Source organism: Lepisosteus oculatus, chromosome 3, assembly GCF_040954835.1.
Source record: "Lepisosteus oculatus isolate fLepOcu1 chromosome 3, fLepOcu1.hap2, whole genome shotgun sequence".
NCBI lineage: Eukaryota > Metazoa > Chordata > Actinopteri > Semionotiformes > Lepisosteidae > Lepisosteus > Lepisosteus oculatus.
Genome location: NC_090698.1, coordinates 61,888,492 through 61,916,059, shown reverse-complemented (window position 1 = coordinate 61,916,059; position 27,568 = coordinate 61,888,492). Strand labels below are relative to the sequence as shown.

Genomic DNA, 27,568 nt, shown 5'->3' with positions numbered 1-27,568 from the left:
TGTTACACTTAAAGTATTGGAATGGGGGTGTTCTGCACACTGTAGTTCACAAACACCATTCAATGCTATAGTTGTATGCTGTCGGGTACTTTTTTATGCCCCTGTATGAACTAAAAAAGTCTTGTAATTTTGCACTGCATGTAAGATAACAAATAAGGAAACTTTTTTAGAAAAGTGGTCCTTTCCAGGTCCATTATCTCCAACAGGAAAATTTTAGCTATGTCTGGTATCAAATTATTGGTGAATACTGAATTATTAGTAAGTTATTATGGTGTAAATTCACTTTAGTCCTTATTCATTAAGCACTGTTGCACAAAATTAGTTGCTGTAAATTAGGACACCAACTCTTTAGCATATTGACATCTGATGTTTGATAAAACGTTCTGTCAGCACAAAGGTGAGCTGCATGCTATAGAAGCATAGAAATTGGGTGATAATCATGCTTTCTGTCCATCAACAGAGTGTTCACCAAATATCCTTTAGCAGCAAGATGAACCATATGTCGACCAAAAAACTTTGTAGGCAGAAATCCATACAATATGAGCAGACACTGCAATCAAAACTTGCAGTTAGCAAGGGAAATGCCTCTGGAGTGCACACACTGACCATCAGTGATTCATGCATGGTGGTTATTTTGTGAAAAAAAAATCATTTGTGAAATTAAATACTCCAGTCTCCAAAAGCCATTTTGTTGGAGTTAATTAAAAATACCCACTACTAATAACTGTCTTTTGTGAGTTTATTCTGAACCAAAAATGAAAATGTATTCTTAATGACATATAGTACCATATTCTTATATACTTCATATGTATTTAAATATTACATTATATGTTATATATGGCATTGTGTTAAAGATTGTATAGATATAATGGCATCTCATCTTCTGCTTCATAGCTCATGCTGTGCTATTTTAGGTGATCCTGTCAGTATGTTCATTAAAAAACATTTATTGCATCTTAGATGTTTTTTTGTAAAATACCAATTCTGAATTTTCTATATACATTTTAAAATCTGTGATCTATTCCAAAAAACACAGAAGACCTTGGAAAGTAAAATATTGTTACAAATGGGGGTTATGAAAATGGTGAAAATTGGGATTTGACCCTAGTGGTTCAATCGATAAGTGAAATAATTTTTCATAACCCCAAACTTGTAAGTGATTTCTCCAGAATATAGTGGCTGTTGTAATTAGAGGCACATGAATTCTTTGTTCTCTGGCACAGCTTTGGTGAAAAGAGTAATAATCCAGGTGCACTTGGTTAAACAAATATTTATTAAAATGACAAGGCACAGACTACACACAAGTTACTGTGTTTACACTATCTGCAAACTAGACATTTCAGTGGCCTAACATCCTAATTACCCCCCAACCCCCCCCTCCCCCCAAACTTCTAAGTATTAAACTCTTAATGCCTACAGAGGCAAAATAAGAGATAAGCTGCCTTTCTAAATAAATACAATACAGCCTGCAGTTAAGTCTCTTTCTCTGCAACCCAGATGCCACAAAATAAATGGGAGCCTATCTCCCTATTCTAAAAATGCACCCTCAGCAGGAATGACATGCACAGAGTAGCAGGCTCTCTCTATCAGCGATCAAATGCTTAGCTCCGGTCGGGTTTTGTTTGGATGATCTTAAAGTAGGGGCTCTTGTCTGGCGCAAGCTTCATGTTCCAACTCAACTTTTCCTCTGCTTCTTGTCATTTCCTTTTTGGTTTTCTCTCTGTGCTCTTAATGTGATTTTATATTTTGTACTCTCTGTACTGTTCATTGACAATCATTAACCCACAATTTACCTAGATGTTTCAACATATACTTTACGATGGTTTCTGATCAAGGCACCCCCCACTCAACAAACATCCTCTCTGCTATGAAGCTAGAAGTGTTTACTCTGCCAAGTGTCACAAACCTTATCTAAAATCTAAGAGATGCTTCCTAGTCAGCTAAAGTTGTAACAATGTGGTTCAATGGGATATTAGAAAGTGGATTTAGAGTCAGATTAACCTTTTTTGTTTCAGTTAAAGTTAAAGTAATATGTGGTCATGTATTAAATAGTATTTTCATTGTTCATCTCTACAAATGAATTACATCATTTCTTGGACACCATCATTCTTGACAAATCATAGTATATTGACTTTACCCACCTAATTTTAATTTAATAACACCTTATGCTTTTAATTATATGAGGTATTCTACTAGATATTTACTAGTATGTTATTCCCTCTTAAATTTAAATGAATGAAAGGGAGGAGGAAACAAAATTACCATTCACTCTTTCCTCTTTCACTCCTTTTAATTGAATCGCACACGTTGTTTTTGGGTACCATGCTTGCAGCTTTGTTTTCCTGTAATGCTTTGTTTTTTTTCATTGCAGCAGGGACAATGCATTTAAGGTGTTATTTTTCTACTATAATTACATGTGTTTCAGGTGTCATTGTTTTTAGTGCATCTCATTTAATTACTAGGAAGTCCTTATTTGCATGATCCCTACCCTATTCTTCCAGTTCTTCAAATTCAAAACAGAGCACTCAACATTAATTTCATCAGTGATTTGAGTATTATCCTTCACAGTTTATTGATATTCTATTACAATGTCATTCATTGGAAAGACTGTCACACTCAAGAGCAAAAATATTGTCAGATATTAATACAGTAAGTCCTTTGTCCACTCTTGTGTTCCTTTATTGTATTTCTGAGTTTGTCCTTTTTGTGTTCTACTGAAAATCCTCAATGTGGACTCTAGTGCATACCCTTTCTCAGAGTCAAAAATGACATAAAATGTTTTTTTAAGTGTAAGTGTTGTGTTTTCAGAGAAACAATAGCAGCCTTATTGAAGTGCGTAGTACGTTTCATCCTCAAATTATGAGATTGGATTTGAAAAAAAAATACTTTTGGCATCAAACAAAAAAAAAAGTTCAGAAGCAGGATAACAGTGTACTGATGAGTTAAGTGAATGTTAATGAAATGAATTATTGTCCTTTACTCTCCTTTGGGATTATTCACATTTCCTTTGCACGTTTTGTAAACAGTATAGAAGCCATTCAGCCTTTAAGAACTGCTTTTACCTTCATGTTTTTATTTGATCAAAAAGGAGTTTCCACTGTTTCTGAAATCCTGCCAAAAGACAATCCTTTCTTCACACCTCAAAGGAAAAATCATTTTTCATGAGACCAAAAAGTAATGTGACTAAAAGCTTGGACAAAGTATAGTGGATTACTGTCACGTTCAAAAGGAAAAGAATAAAAAAAATAACTTTAATAATGTTTAGTTATTATTACTGAAGTTAAGTTTAGTTAAGGCTTTTGGATGTACTTTATACTTATCTATGAGGCTCCGAGAATATATTGTGATTTTGATTTTTATGCATCGCACTGCCATTATTGGATTATTAGTATTGTTGATGATGTTATTGTTATTAATTAGGAGTGCCTTCCAGTGAGGACACTGGACCCGCTGACTAACACGTCAAGCCTTATTATGAGAAAGTGTTTCCCCAAGAACCGACTTCCAGTTCCAACAATAAAGAGTGTGTTCAACTTCCATCTCCCCATGATTCCAGCCAGTGGCCCTGTGGCACAGCTCTACAGTTTACCTCCAGAGGGTAGGAAAAGTGATTGTCAGGACTTAAATAATGGAATTTCTCTTTTGACTTAAGATATAACATTTGAATGCCTTCTTCCTTTACTTTTAGCAGTTTTCTATGCAGTTTCTGTTTTCTACTACACAGAAAACCTTCACAGGCACCTCTCTGACTAGTTGCAGCTCATGTTCAGTCAAACCTGGTGTTTAATTCAGCAAATGAGATACTGTATACTGAGTCCTAGATTCCTTTTAAGTTATTTTATTCTTCACAGACTAGCTGTTTGCTAGAAGTCTGTAATTCTTTTTGTAAAGTGACGATAGACTGTTTCTTGAAGTGCCGTTGGCAAAATGGCCTGCAGTTTTCAATCAGCAAAGAGTTTTGTATGTATGAGTGAGGCATATAGTGTCAGTACACAGAGAATTAGCTGAGAAATGTTTTATGTTTGATACTTAGCAATGTCTTTTTAATCTGATTTCTTTTAAACTACAGGTGTGAGCTATCATGTAGTTCATTAAACTTATGTTTAAACTGCAAAAGAACACTTGCTTTTCTGACCCAACAGTAAATGACAAAAAAGGCTGCTCTCGTGCATTTTCCATACATGTGACTAAACAGAACTGACTTCCTTACCAGAGAATACAGATGATAACATTGGTGTGTTCTATTGATAGTGGATGATGTAGTGGACGAAAGCGATGATAATGATGAAACAGAAGCTGACAATGAAAATGATACTGAGAACGAAGATGATGAAAAGGACCAAAATTTGCAGGTGCAGTGAGCATGTGAATAGACAGGAAAATCAATCATATAATTTGCAAATCACAGGACGTCAACGATAATCTGCATTTTCATGGTTTATCTTTCATGTCACACATCACTTTCAGTAAGCAGTTATACAATGCAGGGTCACGGTAGCCTGGAGAAACCAAGGAAGCATTGGGGCGCAAAGCAGCATATACCCTGGGCAGGATCCACCACAGGGCACAGACAGACACAAACACTCACACATTCACACCTGGGCCAATTGTACTGAAGCCAGTTTACATACCAGCCTGTCTTTGGACTGTGGGTGAAACCCCACATGAACACGGGGAAAACATGCAAACTCAACGCAGACAGCACCCCTGGAACTCCACCCGGGACCCCAGCGCCGCGAGGCAGAAATGCACACCACTGTGCTGCCCGTTATTTCCATGTAAAATATTTTTTCAGGCACCAATGCAGTCAGCTCATGCAGAGTGGTGTTATTTTGGGTTTACTTGTTAAACCATGAAATTCAAATCAGAAAGAGTTCAAGAGGCAAGAGTTCAAATCAGAAATAGTTATTAATTACACTCACAAAAAAATTAAGCCCAATAGGTCTCATATTATACAGAGCAAACCTCCATTATTATATTTATATACTAATTGTTATTAGTATTATTTTGTGTATTTCAAAAGTTCCACTGTTCATACTACATGGTGAATGCCATTGATTCTCCTTGCGTCTGGTAGTGCCCATGAGTTTATACATGCAGTGTTGCTTATCTGAAAGTTTTGATTTATTCATGGGAAATTTATTGTCAGACATGTGACGTATGTACTGTGAGGTTATTTTAAGAAATATGAAATGCACTCGCTCTCTTCTCATTTGCCATGTTTTGTTATTGCCTTTTCAATCACTGGTTTGATTCTGAGTCACAGCTTTACTGTTTCTATTTTCAAAGCACATCATCCAGTTTGAGTACTCCTAATAACATCTGCTTCTTTTATTGTTTTAACCTTTATTACATGGTACACAGATCATCTGCATGTCCTATATACAGAAAAGCTTTTACTGATAGGCATTAGCTATCAAAATGAAAAACAAAATAGCGTAAACCTTTAGATGTATTTAATTGGGTCGTTACATCCACTTTCACAACTAATGTTGTATTTCATGAATCAGTTTTACCAGAAATGAAATGACAAAAAGGACACAACAAAGAAAGGTAACATAGAGAATGTACAAGCTCGGTAGTGAAAAAAACAAAATTCCTTTCTAAATCTTTAAATGCGATGTTACTATTTTCAAAACCAATGCATGTTTATACAGTTTATTTTTAATTAATGCTGGAAGAAGCTACCCTTGCAGAAAAAGCAGCAATTCACTTTTTGATGCATTATTTATGTTTTGAATTTGATTGGTCTTAACTAAGAGAAAAAATCGTGCTGGGTACTACCATTCTAAGAATCTTCAGCATTTTTAATATTTTCAGTTTTCAACTTTTTGTGGGCTATTTGCAGATTCATCTTCTGTTAATTTCCTGATTTGCTCAAGTTGAGAATTTTTGTTTTGGTCCTTACAAACCATATATGTTCTTTTCTCTCTCCCTAGAATGATGATATTGAAACTGATATCAATAAATTGTGCCCAAAGCAGGACCTTAGCCGACCTCTTGAAGAGCTAAAAATGTATGAGCGCTTTTTTCCAGAACTCACTGAAGACTTTCAAGTATGTATTGCTCTTAATATTACAACTGAATTGTTTACCTGTTGTGTAGCGATGATCTAATTTTATAGTATGTATTTTTACATTTAATCCTAATTAGAGTTAAGATTAAAACCTAAATTACAAGTTTTAATGCATCATACAGTAAATTCCACAAGATGTCAGTACTATATTTTTTTTGCTTTGACATGTTGTGCATTGGCTTAGAACCAGGGTCAAGAACCAAAACTGGCTTTAAGACCTTAAGAGATTTTAATGATTAAAGGACTGGAAATTCCATGAGCAGCTGGCAGCTAACTTAGCGTTGATGGCCTAGTGTTGCTTGGAGTGATATGCCAGAGTTTTTAGAATGCATACAGGATATTGTGTCATCCAAATACCTGCTAATTAACTGGTGAAAATATAAACGAAACCATTCTGTTAGTATCCTGTGCAATGTATCCTGCTATTATAAGGCATTCATAACAATAATTACAAATCTAATTAAGTTAACAAACCAGTAAAAATGCATTTCAGATGGGAAATTATGCTTAGAAATGTAAGTAGGTGTGTATTAGGGCCACAGTGGCCCAACAGTCCAGAGTTTATCCTGATTTCCATGGTTTCCCTATTTGCATGGTATAAGCGAATGGCGAACATGTGACTCTCCTATCTAGATGCAGTCCAATGCAGAGCTTACCTGTAACAGAAGTGTCTACTACAGGGACATGAATCCACAATCCATCAGTCATGTGTCCAGAGACTTACCCACTGTGCTACGCAGCCCCCTCTTATACTGCACATGTACAAGAAGATCTATTTATTGATGATCAATATTGACAAAATAGAAATAAGAAATGGTCTAATAAAAATAATCAAAATTAGAAAAGTTCAAAAAGTTCAAAAATCAAAATTTCCCCTTTATGTGGGGAAAAAATTAATAAGCTTGTATTAAAGGAAAATTTTGAGGTAACATATCTGAATAGAACAAGAAAATTAAGAAGGTTTTCCACTTGACACATGTGGAAAGAGTAGAGCTGAGGTGTAATACAGTATGACCAGTGTCCTGACGTGTTTTGTATTTTAGGAGAAATTGTATGTGTTTCATGTGTAAACACCTCATTAGAAGATATTCATTCAAACTCCAGTGTGAAGAAGACACTAAGGGTGCAGGAACTGTATATTCCTTATTTTGATGTCCACGAGTAATTCTTTGGCATTTTAAAGAAGTTGTTCTGTGTGTATTTTGTTGAAAATCATCTCATGCAATTGATATTAAGGTATCACAGGAGCTGTGATCTGAAAGTGAAAATTTTGTCTGCCCTTCTGTATTGTAGGGATTCAGCTTTGCAAATCCAACTGTGCTGGAACCAAAGTCATCTGGCCCAATTGTTGTTCCCACAGCGGGGGAAGAGTCTTCCACAGACCTCAGCTCCACCAAAAAGGAAACCAAGTTTACCAAGGGAGAGCAAAAAAAACAACAGCTTGTAAATACTGTTACTCATGCAGGAGGTCCTGAAATGTCTCCAGGACTTGTGGATTTGGAAAACATTGAAATCGTAAAAGATGATGCAAAGAATTCTGGTGCTAATAATCTCTTGCTTTCCCAGTGCCTGAAGCATGAGTTAGTCAGGGAAATGGAGCGCTTGTCCCTAGATGGGGAGACTTCTTCAAACAAGTGCAGTAATTCACCATGTGTAAATGGACAGAAATATAAAATGGAATTGAGCTCCACAACCTGTAATAAAACCTGCCAGGAGTTCTCAAGAAATGGTGGGTCTTTAGAAGACCACTTATCTCTTTCCTGCAGCCTCAGGGGCGAAGTTGACCATGACGACGACTGTAGCTCCCTTTCTTCTGGGGAGCAGGGAGTCTTAGAGGTGCCAGACACAGCTGCCTTACTTCCTTTACATGACCCTGAACTCTACATTGAGACTGTGAAAAACACCAAATCTGTCCCTGGATATGCAGAGGTGGCTTATCCCGATTATTTCGGTCATATTGCTCCTACATTTAAGGAGCACATCTCAGAAAGAGCTTACGGTGTTCAGAGGTAAGTGTAATTAATTGATTTCAGAAACACTTCATAGATAAAGTATAAGAATAAAGCCTGGCTTATGCTGTGGGCAAACTGTTAATTAAACTACCCCTCTTGGTGAATTTATTATAGAGAGGGCAATGCACCAGAAATAAAATTAAGATCTTTATTATCATTACTAAATAATCCTAAACTAAGTACCATCAGCACTACCAAAGAGCAACCAGTTGTTAACTGCTGTTTAGTAGTGGTTCTGCTAGTAATAGTAGAATAATACTATTACTGTACTTTTTTTGTTAAAATTGATATCACATATATGTACAGTATACCGTAATAGTTTTTGCCCTCCTAGCATAACTGTGCCCAACTTTTCTTTTTACGTGTCTGTATTTTTCTTTCAGGACAAAAATATTCCAGGATATTGAAAGGTTGATCCATTCTAATGATATTGTTGACCAAGTTGTCTATGATTTAGATTTGCCAAAGTAAGTTGCTCTAGCTGTATACTTTGTTTTTCAAAATTACATCAGACACTTCATGATGTAACCACCAAACAACCAAGGAGTCACAGCCCATTGCTGGGCACACACAAACATTCTCAAGTGAACTAATCTAGAGACATTTAGTGTACTGTATATCCGGCATTTCATTAGAAAGTGAGAGAAACTTGTATGTCCTGGTACAAAAAACACCTCACACAATATAAAGAATATGCAACCTCCACACTTAGACTGTAGATACAGTATGCAGTACAGTATATTAACAAAGAAAAAAAAAGTTTCAAGACTAACTTTAGTAGTAAATGTCTAACAAACAAAATCACTCTGAACATAACATAATATTTAAAAGCATTTATCTTGCTTAATTCATTTTCAAAAACTTCATTAGTAAATGTCAGAAGCTATAGTATACATTAGTTAACTAATGTAAATTTAAGCTCTGATTCTTGTCATATAAATGTATTTTGTTTTTTACTTGAAATGATGACAGACGTACAGTATCTATACCTAAAGCTTAGTTTACACATTCATTTGAATGTTGTTTCTAATGGAACAATTATTAAATTAATTCAGTTGCTGTATAAGATATATTAGAGTGCATTGAGATGTTTGAGTTTTATCAGTGCTGTGGAGTGTTCTCTTGACAAGAGACAACTGTAGCATTTCATGTTTTCTACATAAAAGCCACTTAGTATCAGCTTATCTAAGCAGTTCTGTGGATATTCACATGGCTGCCACCTTGATTGACTAATCAGAATACAACAGAGTAAAAATACATCTTCTAAGTGAGATTATAAGACTTCCTGAACTGTGATTTACTGGATGGCATTAGAGTTTGTTTATGCTTTGGCACCTACTCAATAGTCTGTGATATGTTGATGTTAGTTTATTGTAAATGGTTTAACCTTTTGCCCCAATTAAAAGCGGATGATGAATGATTTCATTGATCACTGTTCTTAAAGTGTAGGCAAACTCAGTGTAATTGTCTACATATAAATATATGTTTGCATACACAGTACACTGCATATGTGTACAACTTTGCATAAAATTATTTAAGTAGTAATAATGTACTGGATGTGTATATATATTTAGTTGTTAGTGGGTTTTTTTAGTTAGAATTTCACAGCTGCAGGCAAACAGCCAATCTTATTCACGCACTGTATGGTTTGAGTACAGTGTAAAAAAAAGTTAGTTCAGGTCGGTAGCTGCGTCAGCATGCGTAGGCTGCAAAGGAACAAGTTAAAGGTTTATTCCATGCTGAAAACAGAAGAAAGAAAACACAATGTTTCAGCTGTGGAGCCTTTTTTTTCTCTCTTACTCTCATGTAAAAATGTTGTAAATTTACAACCTAGGTTTTACAAGTCTTTCATTTTATTTATTTGGATTTGTTTCTCACAGTTTAACTGTTCGGCTTACTTCAGTTATGTCTAACGTATTTTATTAAAGATCATAACTATTCTTAAAATGTTTGGCTTTGTTTCAGCTGTCCAGTGATTGAAGACAGAGAAGCTTTGAAATTTAACTCCCGGTTTGAATCTGGAAACTTACGGAAAGCTATTCAAGTTAGAAAGTAAGATTCTTTTATATTATTTTTGTTACCTTGAAAAGCAATCTCAACAATATGTTGATTGTTGTACATTTTATTTCTTATTTTTACCCTAAAAGATACTGAAAAAAGTATGAACACTATAGCTTGTCTATTACAATTACAATACAATTTTACTCTAGTGTAGTGCTGAACAAGTTAAATAGGTGAGATAAATAAAGTGTAAAAATTCAAATTCAAATAAATTTACAGTTGAGGAGCTGTGTGGTGAGAAGCTGTTGTTTGAGGTCATGCCACAGGGGTGGAGTTTTCTGTTAGACTATGATGGAAGCACCTTCGTTGTAGAGAAATTTTCTTCAGAAACACAAAAATCAAGTATTAAAATGCACACTTTGTTATAGAGATGGTTGGATCAATTAAATTAGTGTTTCTCAGAGCTTACAGAACTAAGGGCAACTTGTGTTTTGCATTTGTGTTGGCTGTTCATCAGTTAATCGTTGGCCTACATCACTGCAGGGCACACATGCAGTTCAATGTAGAGACTAGTAGGGGGCTGTATTTAATGACATTTAGCCTGTGGGTTGTGATTTGGGCAACCCTATATTTACTACATATATACACTAATTCTTCATTTCCCAAATATTAAATTAACAAATTTCCCAGCTAATACATTAAACAAATGAATACACCCTTTTTAAAATTAATATTCACCCAATGAGCATTAGCTGGTTTAATTCGTTTTATTTTCAAATTATTTTTTCAAAATCCTTTTCAAATTAGACATTGTGCAAAGTAATGAAAATAGGTAAATACTTTGTAGACATAATATTCAGCATTGTTGATATCACATACTTTTACTTCATTTTCTTCTTTCTTTTGTTTTGTTCTGTATGTTTGTTTTAATTAGTACTGTTTATGTCTAATTACTGTTAATTATAAAAAATACACTTACAGTACTGTATTTACCATTCTTTCCCGTGTGTCTCCAATTATGACCTTTAAATTAATGGGAAATTTTTTTTTGTACAATTACTTTTCGCTTTGACAAATAAGGAATATATTACTTTCTTAAAATGAGAAATTACTTGTACAGTACATTTATATATTATAATATATATCTTATATATGCAAGATGCAAACTCCTCTTCACCATATGCAGCTGTAGATGTTCATTACAGTGGTCAGCAAGGATGTAAACCAGCTATGTTTTCCCTGCTCAGAAGCCAAATGTTATTCTTCATAATTTGGTAGCAATTTACTTTTTTTCTTGGTGTGTATAAGGTCAAAATATATCATCTAAGAGAGATGAGCAAACCCCTCCATAATTTGTTTCATTTATCATGGATTCTTTTAAGTTAGATCTGACATCATTTTGTAAATATTCAGGTTGCCTGTGGGGGCTAAAAAAGTTAATTGCAGGGGTTCGAAACCATAGATGACACCCTTTGAAAGAGGAACTGAAAGTATTTAAAACATGACTGCATTCTGCTAACTTGGAGAAAAAAAAATATTTGGACAAAAAATGCATATGTTTTATGTCTGTTCCCCAAAGAGTCATCTTGTGATCAGATTGAAAATTGTATGATCGTAACACAAGGTCAGGCTCTATCATACTTTACAAATGTGTTGAATTATTGGAACAGAATAGAAACATATGGAGTTACTTGTGCCTGTAATCTCATCCAGTGACTTGGAATCTTGACATAAATCTTCTGTTTCTCTCTGTAGTAATAATTTAATTTAGCCTTTGTTTTACCTTTATTTCAAATGCTCAATGTTTCTTTTAAGAATACACTTCTAAGGGATATTGTATTTCAAGGATAATTTCTATATCACAATTGCGTATCTGTTATCACGAGTGTTTAAAGAGCAGATACAGTATGTCTTACCCATTTGGTTAAAGACTTGATTCTGCAACAAAGAAACCTGACTGGGAGAGAATAAGTATTATCGATATTCCCCTGTAGAAGCATTTGCCACTTAATATGTTCCAAAGTGCAGAGGCCTGACAGGAGGGCAGTTCCGATAGGAGGACACTTCTCTCGATGACAGGCCTGCAAGCTTACTGGTGGTGGACAAATCAGCCCTATTTGTCTGCTAGACAACATTGACTAACTAATCTCAGACCTACTCTAACAGTACTCGGTCAGTTGTTTGCCACCCCTTGAGATATCCCAGTCACAGTTAGCAATGTGACATGACACAGGATTTTTGAAGAGTAAGAATACCTTAACATTGCTGCAAAGGAACAAGTAAAGGTTTATTCCATGCCGGAAAGAGAAGAAAGTCACACACCCGAAGAAGGCTCCGCAGTCAAAACGTTGTTTCCTTTCTTCTCTTTTCAGCATGGAATAAACCTTTACTTGTTACTTTAGCGTTGCCATACAGTTCTTACAACAAAACTGCTTTTGTCTTTTAGGTTTGAATATGACCTTATTCTGAACTCTGATATAAACAGCAACCATTACCATCAGTGGTTTTACTTTGAGGTTAGTGGAATGAGGAGCGGTGTTCCCTACCGTTTCAACATCATCAACTGCGAGAAGTCCAACAGCCAGTTCAACTATGGTAGGCACATATTGCTATCACAGCTGCTGCAGTTCAAGGAATTTTTATTCCCATTATCGAAGCATGTGGTTAGTGCATACTCTTCAAAAACCAGCAATGCAAAACTAACTGGTTCTGATTAGTAAAACGATTTCTTTTACTTAGGGGCCTTTCAATCTGATGGTGGAAATTGGTATTCTTCTAGTTACTCAATTTAATAAAAACAAATTGTGCCACATCTATAAAGTAGATTATATTTTTGGATTTTGGATTATATTGTATGTTAACATCCAGTTCAGCAATGAAACAAGTGATAGACATGCTTTTAGTCTGTGACAATGTATCCATGACAGCCGTAAGAATAATTAAACTTAATTTCCACTTGTTTCTTAATGTGAAACAATGGTGTTTGCCAAACACACTCTTGTGATTTAGATAACTAAAAAACTTGAATAATTAAAAAAATGCTCCGTATGGGATTTAAATGTTGCATGTTACTTTGTTTACAGAGTATTAGTATTTTCTCCATTGCATTATTGCAGGATTCCATGTTATAATAAAAAAAGAACAAGGAAAACCTGACACTTAAAGTTTGTTTTTCTCGGGTGGTGGGGGTGGGATCTCCTTACATTTCACTATACTTTTACATCCCAGCATCCCCCAGGTGGGTGGCCCTCACTGCTCACCATACCATCCTCAAAATGCTAAAAAGGTAGATTCTGAGCAACAAAAAGCAGGACTATATGTTCCAACAATGAAAAAGTAAACTGAACATTTTGAATCATAGGTAAGATGGGAATAATCAATAGAAAATAATGGTATTCTTCTGCTTGTAATAGGTATTCTATTCAGGTATAAGATAAGTACTGTATCACTGATTTATTTTTTATATATGATACATGGTTTCTGTTTTAATAATATTTAAAAGCCAATGTCTTATTACCCTGGTAAAAGTCTGGATTTCAGCTTTTCAATATTTCCCTCCTCTTCTTCCCTCTGTAGGAATGCAAGTGTTAATGTACTCAGTCCAAGAGGCACTAAGTGGTCGACCACGATGGGTCCGCACAGGAACAGATATCTGTTACTATAAGTATGTATTCTAAATTGTTACAGAAACATTATTCTGTCTTTTTTGCCTTTTTTATTTTACTGAGTTCCATTTTTTTAAAATCTAGAATAATATAAAATAGGCAGATGAAAATTGTATATGTAACTTTTACCTTTTATGGTAACCCTGAGTTTAATGTGAGAGGACCATAAAGTAGGTATTGCTATTGATTGTCATTTTAAAATGACCTGGCCTTTTTGAGATCTTTCACTTATAATTTGGTTAACGTGGAACACAATAATACAGTGCAACACACAACAGCATTCCCATTTTTCCCCAATCTCACCTTTCCACAACCCCATGTGCCTCCCAGGTGGCAGCCTTCACTCACCCCATTCCAAAAAGGACCTTAGTTGTCAACACAAATGTTAAACATGAAGGTGAATCCAAGAGCCCAAAGGTGCTTACATGGAAATCAAATAGTTTCCCTGGTCCACACAGTTCCCTCTTTGGTCCAGTGGATGTGAAAATTTAATCAGTCAGCACCCAATCAGCGTCAAGGGCAATCATTCTCATGCTAGCAGGCCCCACAGACAAAGAGACAAACCTAGAAAAGTATCATCATTCAGTCTCCGAGAGGTAATCTTCCTCTCCCCACCTAGCTGTCTAACAACTAGATTACTGTACTAGCTTGCAAACTAACTCTCCTACTGTAGCTAAACAAGACACCATTTGATTACAACTACTAGTTGATAATGTAGGATTCATCAAGGATATAGACTACCCATGATGGTACCGGAGGAAGAGCTTTGTACTTGAAACACATTGCTATTTGTTAATTTCTGTCTGCATCGAGTCATTATTGCGTTCTTTTTGTTGTTGAAGCACTGTTGATTATTTTACAGTCATTTAGACAACAAGTCTTTTTTCACTTTGAAAATTAAATGGTAACCAAAAGGGACACAGTATTTCTCTAAGCCCTGCTGATTCATCTGCAAGGAAATCCATTTTTTTAATATAAACCCTAATGCTTGATTTTTCATAGGAAATTGTGATTGGAAGCTATTTGCGTTGTTTTCTTGTATTCACATTTTTGTGAAATGTAAAATGGGTAATAGCAGTATTAATATCTTTACTAAAGAACCTCCTCTTTATAGCTGTTTGCATTGTCACAAGCTGTAAAAAAACTCGGAGGTTATGCAATGATCCAATGGATCAAGCACACAGTGCAGGGGATTTAAAGAACCTACTGTAGGTATAGTATCTGGAGGCCATCTTCAAACTGTTTGCCACTGATTTATGACTTATCAGTGCTATACAAATTAAACTAAAAAAACTGCTGTACAAATTAAATATACACAAAGTGCTATACAAATTTAAACTTTCAATAGGAATATTCACCAGTTTTTCATTTTTTGGGATCCTCAAGCTAAAGGGAGACTGTCTTCTACCAGGAAAATAAGCTGTACTGTTTTATTGATTGTTGTTTTATCTAGTAATATCTAGTTAGAGCACAGAAGTTTTAGATTAAGTGCTATTCAGTCTTTGTGTAATGAGTGCTAATTAGGATTCCAGTTCTTCATTTTTAAATTGTTGAATAATCCAAAGTGAAATGTACATAACATTTATACAGGCCAGAGGATGCCGTACAGTATTTTGTGAGTTTCCCATGATTTTGAAATTGCTTGTATTCAAGCCAGTGCCAATAAGTACATAATAACTTGAAAGGACATTATACTGTAAAAAAGGCGCCATTGTTCAGATAACCTATGAAAACGAGACCCTTACTCTCTGTGGCCATTAAAAACCATACAAGAGTTGTTGGAAAGTTGGAAGTTGTACTTTATCTGTATGCGGTCATTGTAAAATGGCAGACCCTATGAGTGTAGTTATAATTTTATTATTGTAGTAAAAAAATTACTTTTGAAAGGAGGATGGCTTATTACTAACATAATGGGTGATGTAACTTTTATCATTCATTGAGACTAGATATTATTTATGTCAATTTCTAATTCTGTCGATTTCCTCTTGAAAAGCCAGTAGCCTGTCAGTCAAATATGATTGGTCTTCTTGAAGGTGTGAATCTTAGGTTTCAGGCTTAATTGAAGTAGCTTTTTTAGTAGCTTGGTAACAGGCAGTTAGCAAAAGCTTGTTCTACACCTTTAGATACAGTAAATTTCACTTTGTTTGAATTTGAGAAGCTTGTAAGTTTCTTAAATGTAATTAATCTTCTCTGCTGTGTGTTGTACAGTGGAATTGTATGAAGAGAACAGTACACATTTGCTCTGTGTTCCGTGTATAACTCTTTGTTTAAAAGTGGTTAAGATAAATGAGAAGTTTTATAATTATAACCACAATAAAATTACATGTAATTGAATATTTGTTTCTCTGAGGTAAACATCTTGTATTTGAAGAGATCTTTGTTTCTAAGTTACTGTAAAACTACTCAAATATTCATCTGTTTTGTATATACTATTCTGTCACTAATATAAAGTGACAGTCAGATAGGAAAACACAGACTGAAGTTCTGCAGACACTCTAAAATTAAAACAATTACAATGAGATTAATGCTCTCATTTAACTAATGTTAAGTCTAAATTGACCAATGAGTGATAAAGCAGTGTAATTTCACTTAAGATTGATTGTGGAAAGTAGACTCAGAGGACTCAGAGTTCAAGATCCTAACACAAGCCTTGCAAACTAAAAATATGAATACAGTCTTCAAGTGCTGTACCAGCAAAATCAATGACATTGCTCAATATATTATTGCCAAAAAAGGCTCATTTCTGAAGCTGAACCTTTCACAGTATTTTCACTTTTCCAATGTTTTCGTGACTCCTATCATCTTTATGGTCAAATAGAAATATAAAATGTACCGTACAGTTATGTGCTTATTTTTCATTGTATACATTAAACTCTGTGTGTTAGTAATTTTGGAGCTTTCTTTTGTTTCCACTGCAAAGAAACCACTTCTCTCGAAGTTCCATCGCAGCAGGGGGTCAGAAAGGGAAATCATACTACACCATGACCTTCACAGTGACCTTCCATCACAAAGATGACGTTTGCTATTTTGCATATCACTATCCCTACACTTATTCTACTTTACAGGTAAAGAAATCATTATCATTTCAGCTTTTGATATGAAAGTAATGGATAAAACAAGTCGGTTTGTTTTTTATTAGCAAACCTCTTACACCATATCCCTGTCATAGAGTTGGCTGTTTTTGAAGAAATTAATGGACAGAAAATAAGGCATTTATTTGTTTTCATTGGTGCTTGTCTGCAGCTTTTGAGAGCGAGACATTTTATTAGGATATTGGTAGCATAAGTTCTCAGGTCCCCATTATTTATCATAATCGTGCATGTATAGTAACTGTAACTATTTGTTATGGCATATCTAGTAGTAGTTTAATTGTTTTGTTCCTAAATTCCAATACAAAAATGCACACCTATTATTTTCTTATCTTTGAAGATGCACCTTCAGAAGCTGGAATCAATGTGCACTCCACAGATATACTTCCGCAAAGATGTGCTCTGTGAAACACTGGGTGGGAACAGCTGCCCTGTCTTAACTATCACCGCAATGCCAGAGTCAGAACACTACGAAGAGATCTGTCAGTTCAGTAAGTAAATTTTTTTAATTGGTCTGATTCATTTATAAGATCATGCTTAATGGTTTTTCAATAGCCTTCACATTAATTTTAATTTCGAAGCAGAACCACTGAGAGTTAACATAAAATAAGCAACATGATTTTAATTTTACCAGTCAGTCAGCTGAGAACAAATTCTTATTTACAATGCCAAAGGAGAGGCTTGTTTATGCAGCAGGGCACGTACTGGAGCAGTCTGAGGTGGATACATAAGAAAGTTTACAGATGAGAGAAGGGCATTCAGCCTTTGATCAAAGGATATCATCCAGCTGTTTCTTAAAGGTCCTCTGGGTAGCTTGCTCCATAATCCCACAGTCCGTTTTGTCAAGAAGCACCTCCCATTCTTGGTTTTAAAGGCATTTCCATGTACCTTCCACTTGTGGGTTTCACTGTTATTCAGAACAGCTCCACTGCCAGCATCTCTTAGGATATTGGATACTTGAATCAGGTTTCCTTGTATTCTTCAGTCAGGTGTTTGCCAAATTTTATGAAATTCATCTTATTTAATTTCCTGCTTCTACAGTAGACTCCTATTTTGGTATCATCTGAAAATTTAGACCGTTGATATAAATTAGAGCAGTGGTTGTTTTTTAGTTGGAGCCGTTGTGCCTTCCAAATAGGATCGACAGTGTCTTAATGATCTAGAACAATTCTGGCTGGAGGATTGGTCATAAATAGTGCATCAGGAGAGCCTTGTAGCATACTACAGGAAGCATCTTGCTGCTCTAATCTCTGCCAGAAGAGGATCTGCAAAATAGAAGTAATATTAATAGTTGTTTTGATTACTATTTCTTAACATTATATTTTTTTCTTGTATTAGTTCTCAAATAGAGGGCTATACATTTTGTGATCTGTGATGTTTAAACCACATATGGGGTTTTGATAATTTTACAAATTTATGATGATAATACTATTAATTTTATGAAGTGTCTTTCATAAAACATTCTAATGTCACTGTACAATAAATTCAGAAATTTCCCTTTGAGAAATCAAAGAGTTGCACATAATGTGTCATGGGAGGCATGGTGGCCCTGGGTTCATTTCCTGGGGTGCTGTCTGTATGGAGATTGTGTGAAACGCCTGTATGCATGTGGGTTTCCTCCGGGTGATCTGGTTTCTTCCCACAGTCCAGAGACATGCTGGTAGGTAAATTGGCTTCTAAAAAATTGGCCCTGGTGCGAGTGCATACATGTTTGTGTCTTTTTGTGCCCTGCGACAGTCTTCCAGGGTGTACCTCTCCTTGTGCCCAGTGCTTCCTGAGATAGGCTCTAGGCCACCATGACCCTAAATTGGATCAGCATTTATCGAAGGTGATGTGATAACAATTTGTCAATAAACAATACAGACATCATGAAACCTACAAGCATTCCAGTTTAAACAAGTATGTTTTATGACTAGATTAAAAAGAAAATGTAGATTTGTAGATTCCCATTCAAGACCTTAAAAGAGTCTGTATAAAATTCATCAGGAAGTCAGAGCAGGAACTGTGCTTGGAGGTCATGATAAGCTCTAGCCTAAATCAGCAGTCATCTAGAGCAAGGCAGGTTATGGCCTTGACAGGAAACCAGACCACACACTCAAGCATACAGGGGACATTTTACCAACATGGACTAGTCCAGAGACTAATCTACTGTCTAGACTGTTGGAGGAAACTAGAGAACCTGGAAAAAAACACACCCATGAAGAGAGCATACACTTAAAAACAACAGTGCTAGCAACCACACTACTGTGCTTTGCTAGGGGTTATACATTCACAGAAATGAGACTTAAAAATGTAGCTTCAACTACATTTGTCCAACACTACCATCTGACCAGCAACCAGGCCTGTTTTTTGGCATGCTTCTGATGCTCAGTGTACTCTGGTGTTGCACTGCACTAGCCATGGAGTAGCCAAACCAAGATTCTCATATACAGTCTAGGCTTTTGTACAGTATGTGCCTGTGTTTTGAAGACTTACAAAATTTTGTTGTTGGATTTTTTAAATTAAGAATGGAAAACAGTGGATTTACAGGAGGTCTGATAAAACTGTGGCTGGACCTATTAAATTTGGCAACAGAATTCTGTTCAACTGGAAAGTCGTCCAGTGGACAATGCAAAGGGCAGTACAGGTACCGTCTGTCCAGTATGGTGCCCTAATACTTTTAACCTCCCTTGCCACAGGAGTAAAGCATGTTCTTGGTTGACATTACTGGTGCACGCATGAGGTTGGAGATCAGCACGCTGTATGTGTGCCATGGTTTATGTTGTTGGCCTTGCTAACATGGCTTGTGTTACTTTCCAGGAAATCGTCCCTACATTTTTCTCACTGCCCGTGTGCATCCTGGAGAAACTAATGCAAGCTGGGTAATGAAAGGAACTCTGGAGTTTTTAATGAACAATAGTCCAATGGCCCAAAGCCTGCGAGAATCCTACATTTTCAAAATTATTCCCATGTTGAACCCAGATGGAGTTATCAATGGAAAGTGAGTCTCTGTGGTGTGGCTTCACATGTGTAGTTTCTGTAAATTGTTGAACATGAAGATCCAGAAAATTACTTCTTTGTTGTTTTCATTGAAATCTTTGGAAGTCTGATTATGCAGTACAAAGCATCAAACATAAAATGTAGCAAAATATTAAATCCACTGGATTACTTCCAAGATTTCTTCAGAGCTCTAGAGCCGTTTTACTGGAATTGCATTGTGTACGCTTTTTGCCAGTTATAAATCTTAAGGCCTTTTATTTTTTAACTGATTCTGGAATTATAAATTTCTGCAGAATTTGTTAAAGAGATTAAGTTAATTTTTGTATCTTGTAAATTTCACATTGTTATGCTTTTCTCATAAGAAGTTATATTTCAAGACCTGTGTTTTTTTAACACAGCTTACATTTTACTTTTTTGTTGTAATGGAAGCTAATTTTAATAAGTCACAAGTAGACAATAGCATGGGCTTTTGATGGCAGTTTCTGATACACACGTATTAAGTGAAAGTGGCTTTGCACCACTGGCTCCACTGACAAACATATTCCTATAACATCTTTAAAATAATGCAATAATGGACTTTCAGTCTGCAATATACAGTAGCAATGCTTTCTAACTTCACTCCTGCAGAGGCACTAGAGTGATAGTTGTGTTTCTAACCAGCACATTTCTAATGCATGCAGCATTTGTTCTGCAGCATGCAAATGATAGTCCTGTATTTTAAAATAAACTAGGATATACAGGTATGGGTATGGGTATATTATGTGTCATGAAATAGTGGAAATTGTTAAACAATTATGTACTAAGTGGATTGAAAACATGGGATGTAAATAGTCTTCTAGCACCAGGCCTTTGCAAACACTGCCATAGTGAACACATGGAAATACCTTGAATAAGAAACTCTCACAGCTATAGCAAAAAGAGGACAAGGCTGTAATTTAAGAACTTGCTGCTTTAACGCTTAATTGGGTTACATAATAACATGGTGCTTGTGCAGGAAGTACCAAATACTAATATATCATTTTCTGCTTTAATGTGTAACATTTCCTTTGTATATCGTATAATGTCTAATGTCTTTGTTAATCCCATTCTGAAAAATTACAGTCAATTAAAAAAGATTTAATTTTCATTTTTCTCTGACAACATTTCCACCCTGTTAATGTTGATTTCCTTATCAGTGAACTATTAAAGAATATATGTGAGGTGTATCCTTCACTTAAATTATGGTTTTATTGCAAAAGTATTCTTAATTGGAGCCTACAATGATTTTCACATTGGGTTAGTTCCTGTTTTTTTTATAATAACGTTAAGGAACAAGATTAATGTTTTCCATTTAAAAAATGTGTTTCTCTTCAACTGATTACAGTAAACCTTTTTTCCTTGTTCTTCTTTCTGAAAGCCACCGATGTTCCCTTAGTGGTGAGGATCTCAATCGTCAGTGGCAAACCCCAAGCCCTGATCTTCACCCTACAATTTATCACACGAAGAGCCTACTGCAGTATCTAGCTGCATTACAGAGGACCCCACTGGTAAGACTATAACTATTTCTGTAGCAATGATATTAAAAGCTTACTCAGATTATTTTCCTGTTCCTCATAGGATGCACAAAATATTGTGAAGTAATGCAACTTATGACTATTTTGAAAGACTTAAGTAAAACTCAGATTAAAAAATGAGCTCTCATACCCAAAAGCATGTTGCCTGCATGTCTTCTGTGGCCTCAGCTCCACAAAACTGGTAAAGGTTTCTGTAGAGACTAGATCTCATTTCTTGTTGGCTATGGCCAGAGAGTGGTAATTAATCCTTCATTTAACCAGATAAGTCAGTTTTAGTTTAGTTTAGGGAGAGAAGATTTAATCCTACACATGAAAATGTCCTCATTTACAAAGCTGGATGTTTTCAGCTTACACTGCAGGTTGTTACGAGCATTAACAAATTGAAATGACTTGTGCCCAAAGTCAGTAGTAGCTCTTGGAAGAGTCAATCTATGTCTTAAGTTGTAATGTGGCACAGAGAACTACAATACATTATGAAGACAAGAACTTATTTTCCCAATTAAAGATTTGTATGTAAAGATTTGTTCAGTATGCAGTGATTCATCTAAAGTGTAAAGATCAGAATAAACAGAGTGATGGGATTGCCAGTGATAAATCTTATGGGTAATGGTATAATATATAAAGTTTTCCCCAGACAGCAAATCGACAGGAGCCTGTAATTCCTGATTTTTAAACTGTCACTTGACCAATTGTCTAATAGCAACTAGTCAGGTGACTGAGAGCAGCAGCTTATTCCCTGGAGCTTTCAGGGAAATCGCCAAACACAGGTGGAACAACAAACGGGCCTGATCAATTAGGCCATCTCATATCGCTTAGTCTCTCAGCATTACATCCTTAGCATTCACAAAAAAAGAGCTTTTGCCAAAGTAGTTACATATATTTAATAAGAAGTTCTTGCATATGTATAGTACTTTCATCCCAGATCTATTTAAATATAGGAAGGATCCACATCATTTTCCACTGAAGTGCAGCATCCACCAAGGTGAATAGCATCAGCAGTCTCACTGCACAGGAGAGCAGATGGAGAAGTGAGAAGCTGCTTCACCAGTTGAATTAAGGAAGGCCTTTGGGTGGCCCAGGCAGGGCAAGCCCAAAGTGGGATTTAGCCAGGATATCCAGGTTAACTCCTACTGTTATGAACAGTACCATGGAATCTTGAATAACCTCTACTCTAATACTCTGTTGTCAAGTGAAGAGATCCAACAAACTCAGGCTACAAAGAAAGTAACCTTTACAAAAATGGTTACAAACAAACTTGAATTTCATCCAGAGAATTTGACCAAATAAGATTCTCTTAAATATGGAAGACCTGGGAAATTTTTCAAAATGCTGTAGCTACAGAATGAAAGCATTAAATTCCTGGTTGAAAGAAGGAGTTACATTATTGTGGTCCATTTTGTAAGCTCTAACTAGAAACAGTTCTGCTGTGTTTTCGAAGTGTGTGTGTGAATGTTGATCCATGGAGGTTAAAAGATCATGGTGCAAATGATGTACAGAAATGAAAAAAGAGCGCTTACAGTTAACGTTATAGAAAAAACACTTTTTAAGAACAACCTAGTATTTTAGGGTGCTCCTAAGTGGGCCAAACAATACACTCTTTGTAACCGTATAGTGTCTGGCCCATATGATACAAGTCATGTCACTAACTAGCTGTGATCCAGGATAACCCAAATGGCAGTGCACATTTTGGCTGCAGAGCACCACTGGTGGTAGGTTTAGGATTATTTGACCAGGGAATATCCGGACCTGCAGTGTGTTATTTTATCCAGCTTTTCTCACTACCTTTCTCTCTAGTGTTCAGCTGTGAAGTGCTTCTTCTTCTTTACTAGGAAGATAGTCTTAAAACCCTGATTCCTTTTCAACTCCTTCAAAGGACTTGTTAGCTTTGGACTGTAATTTTTCTTTTAATAGAAGCAGTTTTGAATGCAGACTGCCCTGCACTGTCCTTGTTTTGCACTATTTTCTCCCTTCTCTGAAACAGTGCTGAACAAGTAAGCTTTTATCCATTCATTTAAGTCACTTTTAAGAACTTTCTGTTTAATAATGTGGTAGACCGTGTACCTCTGCTTTTTTTATTTGTATTGCAGATAATTATACAGATTGCGTTGTTTTTACAGGCATTCATCGCATATCCTTTGTTATAATATAACATATGCACTACAGTATATCTGTGTTTATTTTGCATTACTTTTGAATGTCTTAATGCATTATAAAACTATACTAATGAGAGTTTTGACTAAATCCTTCAGTAGTAAACAACAGTAATCAGATCAATCTGCTTAGATGAAGGCTTATTTATTTACAATGGTAATTACAAAAAATTTTGAGAAAACCTAAATTAGAATGAATAATCTAAAAGAAAACATTATTGTAACCCTGGCTTATCCCTCCAAAGAATTCCCTGATCTACAAGTGCAATGATTAAGAAAAGTAATATTTTTATACGGGTTTTGTTATGTGATACAGTAAATGCCAGTGAAACCCTTTCTTTCTAACTTTCAGGTGTATTGTGATTATCATGGACACTCTCGCAAAAAGAATGTCTTTATGTATGGCTGTAGTATCAAGGAAACAGTATGGCAGACTAATGTGAGTGCATCATCTTGTGAGCTGCAGGAAGACCTTGGGTACAGGGTAAGGAGGTTAAATTTTTAGGCTACTGTTTGTCCCATTGCTGAATATTTAATATTATCACTATACCTTTACAAAATACCCTAAGAGTACAAACTCATTAAAAAATAACTGCAACAAAAATATTTCAATGTCAGTTTTTTTAATTCCTAAAATGAAAATTATGACCTAGGATAAATATTGTCAGTGCACTCTACATGTTAAACAATATTTACTAACAAAATTGCCTTGAGCATCTCAATCCTAATACTTACATGAGTTCTATCATCTTTGTATATCTGACATCAGATCAAACAACTTGCTAAAAAAAAGACAAGAATTCTGGTTAAGATATTTCTCAATTGGCAGTAGAAAAACCCTTATTCTTCTTATTTACTTCTTATTTGTGTGCCTCTTTTTGTCCGAGTAAGTTTTAAAATATTTTGTCTTAAGCATAAATGTTTTTGAACCTCCTATGTGGGTCCACATTCTTATATATTGTAGACCTAAATAGTAATTAAATCTTCACAAAAACCTAAGTAAAAGTTGAAGTTAACTCGTTTAAGAGTGCAAAAACAATGGCATTAGATATAATTGGATGAGTTATGAAATAATTCAACACTGGGTGGCACAGTGGTTGGCGGTGCTCCCTTGCTGCACTGGGGAGTTTAATTCCTGGGGTGCTGTCTTCCTGGAGTTTGTATGTTCTCTAAGTGCTCACAGGGTTTCCTCAAGGTGCTCCTGTTTTCTCCCACAGTCCGAAGATGCTGGCAGGTTGATTGGGTTCTGTAAAATTGGCCATGGTGTGAGTGTATTTGCTCTGCGACAGACTTGCGTCCCATCCTGGGGGTATCCTGCCTTGCGCCCAATGCCTCTTGAGACAAAAATCAGGGATCGTGTGTCCCTGAATTGGATAAGAATGGTTATTGAAAGTAATGTAGTAATTCAGCATTAAATATTCTCAAATGTGAGAGCCCTTAGATTGAGTAACTGGTGACACCTTCTAAAGCAGTAGTGAATTAAACTAGATGTTTCCAATAGCTGTTTATTAGACTCTCAGATCACTTCGATTCGGCCAATCCAAAATGTGAAATGTAATCTTCAGGTATTCTGTAGATCTGCTTGTTTGTTTAGGATGCTTCATGGCCCATTTTTGTCTCACCTTCAGCTAAGGAATGGCTGGTCTGAAATTCTTCTCCAGAATTTGCTGATAAAACACCAAATTCATGATCATGTTAAAGAATATAATTCAGTCAACAAATAAGCCCCACACCTTTATACTTGTCTGTCGGGATAAGGTTCTTCTGTTGCAAGACAGTAAATAGCAATTTACTGTCATACAAAACATTTATCATTGTGGCCAAAAAGTTCATTCTGTGACTTACCTGTCTAGAGAGTAGTACTTTTGTGGATTGTTCAGGTGCTGTTTGGTGCAGCAATGTTCTTTTAGAGAACAGTGGTTTGTTCCCAGCAGTCCTCACTTATTACAGTATATAACATACAATGATTCTTTAATATTTTTTCAATCTCTTACACTGTTGTGTCTCCCAAAAAGATTGACTTGGTCAATACAAACTGTTTTGATTACTTAAGGAAAGACCAGTTTTGATTAATCAAGCTTATCATGAAATTGTAATTCCTATAATTAAATGGGAAGTTCATAAACCTTTTTTTTCTGCAATGTATATTTAAGTGTACTTTGGCGAAAAGCCAGCCATTCAGATGTCTCTTTTTTAATTATGTTTCTTGTGTTTCACTTCATTGTTGTAACATTTTTATTACTAATTTAATTTACGTTTGTTTTCTTAAGTTCTATTAAATAAAACGGAGCTGTACGCTATTCTATAAACAGCAGGAAAAGAACCCTGTTGTATCAACAAGATAAAGCCCCCTGTAGGGTATTTAATTATCCTCAGACTATATGACTCTTCAGTATAGGTTACTGCTTTGGTACCAAAAGAATGGGTTATCTAATTAATCTCTTTAATTGTAACAATGTAATATTTATTCAGCAGGTAGTGGAGTACCTGATTGTTTTGTGTAGGGTGGAAATGTTTCCTCAAGATGGTGCTGTTGTCTACAGCAGATAAGACTGACTCATTGTATTGTCAAATTTCCTTTTTCTTTGTAGGAACAGGACCTTTAAAATGTACTGTATATTATACATTTTCTAGTTAAAATATGCTTTGAACCATTACATTGATTTCTATTGGTTTTTTTTTCAGACTTTGCCAAAGATCTTAAGCCAAATAGCCCCTGCATTCTGCATGAGTAGCTGCAGTTTTGTGGTTGAAAAGTCCAAAGAGTCTACAGCTCGAGTGGTGGTGTGGCGTGAAATAGGGGTACAGAAGAGCTACACTATGGAAAGCACTCTCTGTGGCTGTGACCAAGGGAAATATAAGGTAAAAAAATTAAACAATTGATTACTTTACTGAATAAGGGCCCAATAAGTCATTACCAATCTCGGACGTTAAGGGTTACAAGTAAGATTTAAGATGAGTGAATTGGAGGAACTTGTTTACACAGAACTTTGTGTAATAAATTACCAAGCTGCCCTATGGAATGCAGATTCTGCAGAATCTTATCGGGAAAGGGAGGCTCAATAAGCAATTTGCCATTGAATGAGCAATGAAAGCTATATGGTGTCCTCTCATTTATAATCTTTGTTACTTTCCTCTTCACAGCAAATTAATTCAGCTGTCTTTATTTTATTTTTTCCCATTCAAAGCAAGTGGAAATTTAGATTGCAAAACTACTTAAATACACTTGGGTGCCATACTTGATACGTCTCCACAGTTTACAGTCTAAAATGTTGGAAGCATTTTTTGTCACCATTTATTAAAGATGTAAGCAATATTATAAGCAACAGAATGTCATTTGGTCCAAGCTAAGAAGTAGGACCACCAATCCATTAAATTACTTAAGGAATCCCACAGACTCGGTTTCCTAACTTTTCGGATGAGTTTCCAAATTTTCATGAAAAGTTTCCAAATCTTTGTAATTATCTTTGTAAAGAACTACTATTCCCCATTAACTGTCCCAAATGCTCTATAGCTTCCAATTATTAGAACATCTCATCTTGATTGTTCACTTATTAATAGCTAAATGTTATTGAACATCAAATTCTACTATTTTCTTATAGGACCCTGTGGATTTAGGCACTTGAATTGAGATTTAGTTCTGAACTTCAACCTTGTAAATTACTTCTTAAAGCTTAACACCACCCATTTGATTGAAAACAAATAATTTGTCTTTCAGATCTTATATATTGCTTACTGTACTTTTAAATTTCTCCCTTTAAAATTTCTCCATTTTTTTGTGAATACCATACAAATATCTAGTTTTGGTTTCCTTAATTTGTCTGAGTGGTACAAGTACATCCCTTTTCAGAATTACAAATGCTTTTAAACTATTAAGCTGTGCAACAATGTATATCTGTGACACAATAGTTTTGACAGTTTATTTTAAAAACATGTCATTAGTGCCATGCCTGAATCTAAGGTTGAACTGAACTAGCATTGATATTCAGACATTCTTTCTGGTAAAACAGTGTATTTATATAGATCACGTTCTGTACTGTATA

General features: G+C 35.4%; 1 protein-coding gene across 2 annotated transcripts in view; it reads left to right on the top strand.

Annotated features, from left to right (window-relative positions):
- The window catches only part of agtpbp1 (ATP/GTP binding carboxypeptidase 1), a 73,790-nt gene that overhangs the window by 30,540 nt on the left and 15,682 nt on the right, over nucleotides 1–27,568 (top strand). For both annotated transcript variants that reach the window (XM_015362177.2, XM_015362184.2), the window contains 14 exons: nucleotides 3,421–3,598; nucleotides 4,252–4,352; nucleotides 5,940–6,056; nucleotides 7,370–8,085; nucleotides 8,472–8,555; nucleotides 10,054–10,140; nucleotides 12,536–12,684; nucleotides 13,666–13,753; nucleotides 16,675–16,819; nucleotides 17,184–17,334; nucleotides 19,643–19,823; nucleotides 21,219–21,348; nucleotides 23,878–24,009; nucleotides 26,211–26,387. In XM_015362177.2, the coding sequence (XP_015217663.1) occupies nucleotides 3,421–3,598; nucleotides 4,252–4,352; nucleotides 5,940–6,056; nucleotides 7,370–8,085; nucleotides 8,472–8,555; nucleotides 10,054–10,140; nucleotides 12,536–12,684; nucleotides 13,666–13,753; nucleotides 16,675–16,819; nucleotides 17,184–17,334; nucleotides 19,643–19,823; nucleotides 21,219–21,348; nucleotides 23,878–24,009; nucleotides 26,211–26,387 (2,436 nt within the window). The remainder of the gene's footprint in view (nucleotides 1–3,420; nucleotides 3,599–4,251; nucleotides 4,353–5,939; nucleotides 6,057–7,369; nucleotides 8,086–8,471; nucleotides 8,556–10,053; nucleotides 10,141–12,535; nucleotides 12,685–13,665; nucleotides 13,754–16,674; nucleotides 16,820–17,183; nucleotides 17,335–19,642; nucleotides 19,824–21,218; nucleotides 21,349–23,877; nucleotides 24,010–26,210; nucleotides 26,388–27,568) is intronic.